This window comes from Suricata suricatta, chromosome 6 (genome assembly GCF_006229205.1).
Source record: "Suricata suricatta isolate VVHF042 chromosome 6, meerkat_22Aug2017_6uvM2_HiC, whole genome shotgun sequence".
Lineage (NCBI taxonomy): Eukaryota > Metazoa > Chordata > Mammalia > Carnivora > Herpestidae > Suricata > Suricata suricatta.
The window spans coordinates 24,648,745-24,657,830 of record NC_043705.1 but is presented as its reverse complement, the minus strand read 5'-3'; the positions used below and the strand labels follow the sequence as shown (position 1 = coordinate 24,657,830).

The 9,086-nt window shown below is 50.5% G+C and overlaps 1 protein-coding gene across 1 annotated transcript in view; it reads left to right on the top strand.

The window, feature by feature from the left end:
• Positions 1 to 9,086, top strand: part of FSTL4 (follistatin like 4) — a 526,907-nt gene that overhangs the window by 307,371 nt on the left and 210,450 nt on the right. The window contains exon 5 of the mRNA XM_029941169.1: positions 8,654 to 8,902. Coding sequence (XP_029797029.1) covers positions 8,654 to 8,902 — 249 coding nt within the window. The remainder of the gene's footprint in view (positions 1 to 8,653; positions 8,903 to 9,086) is intronic.

Sequence of the window (9,086 nt, the reverse complement as noted above, 5' to 3'; positions counted from 1 at the left end):
CCAGCCCTGGAGCACCAAATGACTGTGAAACCCAGCTCCTGAGGGCCCTGCCCCAGGACCTGCTGTTCTGACTGAAGAACCAGAGAAGCAGGAGAGCGGCCCCCACTTGTAGTGTGTGAAGTGCTGTGTGCTGGCCAGCAGCCGGGGAGCCCCTCTTAGATGGCATATGCCTATGGGAAGCCTCAGGGAGAAACTCTAAAACTCATGAGTCATGCCAATTCACTGTTGTCACACAAAGTAGAGATCAAGGTGCCATCACAGCGCAAAGGGCTCCTAGAGGGAAAGGAGACACACCAGGACCTGGGCGTGGTTAGTGGGTCTGGGGCCCGGGCTGCCTTTGGAACTGAGCTCCAGGCTCACCTGGAAGGTCAGATGCCTTGAGGTGCTGAGTGGAGCCCACAGAGTTTGGGGCTGCCGTTTAGTTCTGTACCCTGAGAGTGTGTGATTTCAGGCTCCCTCACCTTGGAGGCTGGGCAGAGTTTATGTGACGCAAGCAAATCCCCAGGGCAAAATTGCAAAGGAAAGCATGTACTTGAGATATTCTGAAGCTTGCTATTTGAGTCTGCCTCTTAAAGCCAGTCAGTACAATGTATATTTCAGTATAAACATGCTCACATTTTCATTAAGGAAGGCCTCCTGAAGACTGTCACTAGCCCACACTGTGTCCGCTTGCGTCAGTAAAACCAAATGGCTTCATAGCTTTTGATTCTGTTCAAACTGTCACTAACTCCATGTGTTTGAATTGAGCACTTATTATGTGACAAGCTCTCTACATGAATTATCTCTATTAGTTCTCAAAGCAATCCCGTAAGCAGCAAACCATTATTATTATCTTTTTTAAATTAGACACGGTGCCTGGGTGGCTCAGTCGGTTGAGTGTCCAACTTCAGCTCAGGTCATGATCTCATGGTTTGTGGGTTCAAGACTCGCATCAGGCTCTGTGCTGACAGCTCAGAGCCTGGAGCCTGCTTTGGATTCCGTGTGTCCCTCTCTCTCTGTGTACTTCCCCTACTCATGCTCTGTCTCTAAAAAATAAAAATAAATAAACGTAAAAAAGAGGGAAACGTGGGCTGGGAACTTGGCAGGGGTCACATGGCTGACAAGGGTAGGAACACAGGGCTGTGTCAAGGCTGAGGGTTAATCCTGTGTCTGGTGACGTGCGCCTGCCCCAGCTCACTCGTGCTCTGCTCCACCAGGTGCACTTTCCCACATGAGAGTTCTTGGCTCTCTCAGCACAGCTGAGCTCAGTGGTTGGGGGCTCTGTGTCCTCCCTTCTGGGGTCTCTCTGTTCCAAGGGTTCCAAGGTCAGGAGATGCCCAAGGTGGGGAAAAAGGTGAACCCCTGTGGCAGCCTTTCCTAATGACATCTATCACTGTAGGTGCTCCGTGGTCCTGCAGGAAATTCCCCAAAACTTGGGGATAAAGCAAAGGGCAGATGATATACCCTCCCAGGTCCTACTGGAGCAGCGTTTAACAGACTCGCCCAAGGGTTGTTTACGCTCTGGGCAAGAGGATGCAACTCTGTTTATCTCACTAGGTACTGCTGTCTCAAGGCCCTTAATATGTGGCTAGCTGCTAACTCATACATTTGTGCCCAGTACAGATGCAGACAGGTGCTTTCTGGTGGAAAAAACAGCCCCCAGAGTTGTGTCTTTTTGTCTCGTATGTCCTTCACCAGCTGTGTGCCTCACCTGGCCCGCTCAACCCACCACTCACATACCCCAGCCATTTCTCCCCTGAGCCAGCTTCTCACTCCTGCAGTCCTCTCATAGGTGATCTATTCGTGCTCACTTTATATTCTCATGAGAGGCACGTTTTTAAGTTTTTGAAAAGTATGCTTTGGTACAGTGTTCATCTGTCATTGGAAAGAACCACCTCCAAAGGCTCTACCAGAAGCACTGGAGAGTAGGTAGCAACCAGTGGTGGGTTAGATACAGACTCCTTGTCCAGGACTGAGAGCCTACGGAAAGTTGAAGGTCTTCCTTCCCTCCCCCTTATTCCAGGATTCCTGACTTCAGTGTCATGGACAATGGATAACCGGATATTTCTATTAAGTGTTCGAACCTAGGAAATTTGGCTGCATTTTTCAGGGCTAGTCAAAACTCTGCTTTTAAGAAGCACATGATTGCCTCAGCTTAGGCTCTGCTCTGGGGTCACTGAGAGGAAATCACATGTGCCCAGTGGTCACCTGAACAATCTCCAGAAAAAAGGGGGCAGGAAGGTGCTAATGCTGGGAGGCATCCCGATGGAGGGATGGGGCCTCTGGCCAGGGGTCCACGCATGACAAGGAGTGGGTCAGGCCTGTGATGTTCAGAGACCCAGGCTGGGCTTCCTCCTATAGCACCGTAAACATACAGCCCTCAGAGAAGGTGTTACGTGGGCCTCTGGGCCGCATGCTCTTGGTGTGTGAGCAGCAGAGATCCCGTGGCCAGGCGTGCAGATGTGTGGAGGAGTCCTGCTGCGGGAGAAGCTCCGACTATGGACGTGTTACCCTCCTGGTATGAATTCCATATCCCCAGCTGAGTAGATTATCTCATGATCTGGAGTGAGACTAACTGAAATCTAGGCTCTACTACCTATAGCCTATTTGTTGTCTGACCATAGGCAAGTCACTTCTTGACTTGTATTTCCTCATCTGTAGCATGGGCATGTATCCATGCACATAGACATTCAGGATGAAGCCTGTGTATCTATTTCATAGGGCCTTTATAGGGACTAAAGGAGAATTGGATGAACTTACGTGTTCTAGGTGTTAGGCAGGGCACACCTCAGTAAATAGCAGTTACTTTACACATTGACCTCTCTGGCTCGGTACTGGAAATGCACATCTCTCCAGGGGGAACTCCAGATTCTTTTCCCATCACTTGAGTAGGAATGAGACATTCCTGGGCAGAGATGGACCTGGCCCAGCCTCAGCACCCAGGGCACCTGAGGGCATGTTGTTTCCCACCAAGGTAGCTCATGATGAGAGCCAGGAGGGCTCTAGAAAGTGTGAAGAGCCTTCTGGCTGGTCAGTGGGGGTGTTTGAGGATGAGCCCCTTTCAGCCAGGTGTAGAGTTGGGGTGCTGAACAGCAGGGCAGTTAGGCCTCTCTCCACTCATTACTCAGGGGCTGATAAACACTTCCAGAGAGCTAGAGTCACCCCACTTTTCAAAGGGTACAGGTGGGCAAGGTGGCAACTTTGCACTTGCAGTCACAGCTGCCCACTGACTGGGTCTGCCTGGCAGAGTTTGCCTCAGGGCAGGGCTTTGTGAGCCTGTTTCCTCCTGTGTCAGCCCCTTGCTGTGTGCACAGAGCTCCAGGGCCTCCAGGCTCCTCCCTCTCCCTAGACCCAGGGCTCTGCCCCCTCCCTTTCAGGTCTCAGGGCAAATCTTACCTCCTCAATGAGGCTTCTCTGACTCCAATGGCATTGGCCTACTGTGGCACTCTGTTTCCTTCCTAGCATTTGCTACAGCCCACATTTGTTTGTCGTTTGCCTGTTCACACTCTTGTGTGTCTGCCTATACCGAAGTGTACCGCCTCAAGGACAGGATCCTGGTCTGTCTTGTATCCCTACACCTAGAATAGGGTTTGGCACATAGGAGGTGCTCCAGAACTATTATGGCTGAATAGGTGGCTGAACATCTGGCAGGCATGCATTCTGGAAACACCCCGTGTTACCACCCATGTGGTGCATAGGAACTGCACTGACTGGGGGAGTTGGGTCTCCGCTGGGTCTCACACAACCCCAAGTTCTGCAGCACTTGTGCATTCTCTGCAATGAAGAAGTCAAAGTTCACCAAGCACTCTGTTTCCCGACCACCTTGGGTGTGTCTGAGAGTATTTTCTTGGGGTGCGAGGTGAGTCCTGGGACCATTAACCACAGCTCCCGACAGCACATCCTGTATAGCTGCACACCTCTGTACACACAGCACTCTCCCAAAGGCAAGTTTTCAGCTCTAGGTCCTTACAAAACCTGACCATGGCCCAGGCCATGGGCTGCAACTCCTTGGTGAGGTATTGATGCCCAGAAAACAAAGCATTTAGGGGTGCCTGGGTGGCACAGTTGGTTAAGCATACAACTCTTGGTTTCAGCTCAGGTTATGATCTCATAGTTTGGGGGATCAAACCCTGCATCAGGCTCTGTACTGATGGTCTGGAGCCTGCTTGGGATTCTCTCTCTCCCTCTCTCTCCACCCTTCCCCTGCTTGCACGCTGGCTCTCTCTATCTCTCAAAATATTTTTTAAAAAGAGAAGAAAGCATATAATCTGTCTGTAAAGGGCTATGTCTGCTGATAGAACTCAGTTCCTGCACAAGGACCTTTTGTCTGCAGAAGCCGGAGACTTGTGTGCCAGGCTGGGTTGATGGCCAGCAGCAGCGAGGCTATCAGTGCAGGGCAGCTGGGTTTTGGCACCGGACATGTCTTCTGCAGCCACGTCCCACTCTTCTTGGTCTGCTTTGGGCCCCACAAAGTGGGTGGCTACCTTAGAGCCAAGCAGTCACTTCCCTGTGACTTGCTGGCAGGGTGGGATAAGGTAGTGAGGATTTCAGCCCTATTCCCTTGCTGGATGAGGAGTGGGGGCCTCCTAAGACACCGTAATGGAGAGGGCGCCCTCAGGGTCAAGTTCTGAGACACAAGTGCTACACTGGACGATCTTGCCTGAGGCAATTAGCATCCCAAGGCAATTAGCATCCCAAAGTACAAAACTCGCTTCTTTCCCCTCACCTGCTACTGGGCACCATCCCTGAGAGGGAAGCACTCACTGATGTACTTTGTGCCAGGAAACCAGTTACAGAGACTGAGTCACAGTTTGGAAACAAAATCACCAAATCTTTGGTGCCATGTAGGGTGGTCAGTGGTGAGAAGACAAGGTAGGGGCCCCCTGCAACAGGAAGGACCCACCTCTTCTGTATGATCCCTGGCCGGGGGTCCCGGGATCTCGGCTTCCACAGCCCCTGAGCTGCACAACTAAACCTTCACTGGGGTGACGGCAGTTCCAGGTCTGTGAGTTCAAATCAGGACTCCTGATCTGAGTCACAGAGGGGTTCTCTAGCACCAACTGGCACAAATGGGCTGGTTTCTCTGCTGCTGTAACTTTCATGTAACAATTCCCATTTCTGACTGTGTTCAGTAAATTTAATTAGTGTCGAAAAGCAACGTATTTGGTAAGATGATCAGTTTCTAACCTGGGTAAACGACTTTCTTTATGACTATAAATTAAGCACATTATATCTTTTTCATGCATCATGGTCGTCCTCATAAATACTATAGGCAGTTGCTGGCGGTCTCACTTGGTTACCTTTCCCATTACTGTTTTATCATAGTCCCGCTAGGACTGGGGAATTCATTCTGTTTTAATAACCAGGAGGAAGTGGTGATGAGGGGCTTGTTTAGTGAGGAACCCACCACTTAGTCTGTGTTTCATTACCTGAGGATGGGATTCAAGGCCCATCCCTGTGCAGGGTGTTCCCAGCTCATTGAGGGGCCTGCTGCCTTGGGAAAGGCAGATGCATGGCCACATAGCTATTTCTGCCTTAATTGCAAATAATTAGGAATCAAATATTTGCCAATGGCCCATTTCTGTGTCAGAGAGAATCTGAGTGTTCTTGACAACCTCAGGGAGCACAGGTTGGCACAAATGTTTTCTTAACACTGACTCCTCAGAGTGCAGCCTATGGGGGAGGCCTCGGTCACACCTCATACATGGGCCCAGTGTTCAGTGCCGGTGCTCAGAGGTGCTCAGTGTGATCCTGGTCTGCCAGTGTTTCAGGGGAGAAAAGATCGGGTGGAGGGGTTCTGTCCCCACCCTCTGTCCTGCCATCCACTGTGAGCTGGCTTTGCTTCAACTGCCTAAGCTGAATAAGGTGGTCTCTGAGGTCTCAGATTCTAGTCTCCTTTACCCCACAAGGCCCACCTCCGTGGACCTTTGTCTCCCCTTTGTGCCTCCATCCTTCCACTGTCCCTCCTGCCTTCTGGAGGAGGCAAGAGGAGATGCATCCCTCAAAAGGACCTCCCACAGGGACATGGGGCCCCCACTACCCTCCCTCTCTCAGCCTCTAATCTGAGATTTGAGCAGTGGCACCAAGTCAGAGTTAAAGAGGACACCTTTTAAAACTACTGTTTCTGGGGCACCTGGAGTGGCTCAGTTGGTTGAGCATCTGCTTTAGCTCAGGTCATGATCTCACGGTTCATGAGTTTGAGCCCCACATCAGGCTGGGTTTTCTGCTATCAGTGCAGAGTCTTCCATATCCTCTGACTCCCTCTCTCTCTGTCCGTTTCCTGCTCACACTCTCTTTCAAAAATAAATAAACATTAAAAAATATAAAAATAAAAGTAAAACTACTGTGTTTCTTAAAGCCCAAGTGTCCAGGGCTGCGTGAGGACAAAGGCCCCATCCCCGTAGGGCCTCTCTCATCCATACAGTGGCACAGACATTCTCGAGAAGAGAATCTGGAGGAGGGTGCTCAGGCTTGTGCTGTCAGGGAGCACCTTGGAGAGACAGCAGACCCCAGGGCTGAGTAGTTGGAGCTGCGTTAGCTGGGAAGCAGGTGCAGTCTGGGTGGGCAGCAGAGCCAGGCCAAAAGCCCTCAAGCAGGAACTGTGAGGCCAAACACTTAGAAACATTAGCTGTGCTTCTTCAAACTGGGCGATTAGTGGGTGCCCTTCCCATCACACGAGGAAGTTTATTAAAACAGTGATACCATGGCAATGCTTTGTGCCCTGGCCGTCTTGGGAAAGAAACAAAGACTGGTATTTTTAGAGCGATATTAGTTTCTTCTAGTAGCTGCCAGCACTTTCCAGGGTAACCCATTTTGCAGCCACCCAGGAGAGTCGTGCTAATCAAACATACTCTGTGGCAAAGCAGCCGTCAACGCAGTGGGTAGAGGGCCTCCAGCCCACGGCCTCCCACTGCCAAGCACCCTCAGCTCCCCTCTACCTATCAACCTTGACAGAAAGATGTGCGTGGTAGCTGATGAATGCCGCCGAGCCTCCACCATGACATGCAAACATCAGCCAAGTGGATAAAAGAGATTCACGCGCCCGCTTAGGATCCGCACTTTTACACTGCTCAGAGATATTTTGACCTTCTAGTTTATTATGATTCAAGAAAAAGTCAATATTTCTTAGCTTGCCAAGGCTGGGAGAATTTAAATGAATTATTGAATCAAGCAGCTAATCTATTGATAACTGATTTTTTTTCCCTTTCAAATCTAGAATGATGAAAAGCAGGCTTAACCAAAAACAAGGAAAAAAAGGTTGTTTGTCCCTCAGACATTTTAATCTCCTGGGATCAGAGTTGGGGCCGAAGATTCAGTGTTGACCTCTGGGGTCATTCTTTGTCACTGTGTATTCTGAAGATATCATTAAAACTTAAAAGCAAAGGCTTCTGTGGCCACAGAATCTGAATTTGTGTTTTAATTATTTATATTTTGATATCCCTTTCTTATTCTCAACTTATGCTTGATGCCATTAATGCTACATGGCAATCATCTGATTTTCTGGGCTCCTCTAATGTAGTGGAATGTCTTTTGGGGGTGCTTGCCTGGCCGTTAGCCTAAGCGGACCCTTCCAGCAATAAGATGCTCTACCAGGGGCACCTGGGTAGCTCAGTTGGTTAACCGTCTGACTTCAGCTCAGGTCATGATCTCATAGTTTGTGAGTTTGAACCCCACATTGGGCTCTTTGCTGACAGCTCAGAACCTGGAGCCTGGAGCCTGCTTCAAATTCTCTGTTTCCCTCTCTGTCTGCTCCTACCCTGCTCATGCTCTCTTCCTCCCTTTCTCTCTCTCATAATAAATAAACATTAAAAAAATTTTTTAAAACATAAGATGCTTTACCAGATGACCTGCCCACTTGGGTGTGTTTGGCTCTGGTATCACTGCCTCACATCGCTGTGCTCATATGTTGGGTGCAGGGGAGGCTCGACAGCATGGCGGCAGCCATTCCCAGGGTCTCAGCCTTCCTGCCCCTGCTGCAACTTTGCGGTCTGTTCTAGAAAGGGCTGGGCAGTAGAGAAAGGCTGCTGGTTCCACCACTGGTGATGTATATCCTAGAGAAGCACATTCTCTGTGGAGAGAAAGGTCAACCTCCAGCCTCCATGCTGTGCCTGCCCCCCACCCTGAACACTTAGAGTACCATTTTCTCCTTTCTTCCTCCACACTGACTCCCTAGCTTCTGTGATAACTCCCTGGTGCCTAACATACCTGAGCAAACTTCCAAGGCTTGGCATTCTAGAATCACACCTTGGTAGCCTTCCCCTCCCCACCCCACCCCTGTACAAAACTCCTCCTCATATCAGGTCTGTCCTTGCCTGCAGTTATGGAAGCTGTGACTCAAGCCTTTGCCTTTTGGCAAGCCATCCATCCTCCTCTCAGTTGGCAGGGTCCATTGGCACTTTGTTACCATCATGTGGCCCTGGCAACTCTTCCCTCCCAGGATGAGCAGGGGTCATGCCTGAGATGCTAGGTGTGAACCAGCCACAAAACCTGAATGCTATACAGCAGGGTGCTGCGCTTGGCATCTGTGGCCACCTCCTGTCAGTAGGGCAAAGACTTTTTTAGGTACCTTGAGCCCCCAGGCCTTGGCTTCATGGCAAATGGAACCACAAAGGAAGCCTGGGACCCCCACCACTGAATGCTTACAGCTGACCCTGTGTGTCTGTGTGTTTGGCAGGACTTTCTGGCCACGCTGGGATGCCAGCCTCCTGTGGAAAGAAGTTCTGCAGCCGTGGGAGTAGGTGCATGCTCAGCAGAGAGACGGGGGAGCCCGAATGCCGGTGTCTGGAGGCATGCAGGCCCAGCTACATGCCCGTGTGCGGCTCCGACGGGAGGTTTTATGAGAACCACTGTGAGCTCCACCGGGCCGCCTGCCTGCTGCGGAGGAAGATCGTCATCGTCCACAGCAAGGACTGCTTCCTTAAAGGTAGGAAGGTGCCTCCTTGTCCCTTTGCTTTTGGATTTGAGAATGGATTTTCTAATGCACTTTTGACAGAGGGCCTGGTTGCTGAGTCTGCAGGTTGAATGTGTAAAGGCAAGAGACAAAGAGGAAGGCTGGAGCCTTAGCCAAAGGACAGCAGCAGCAGCGTTTTGATGATGCATGTTTTGTG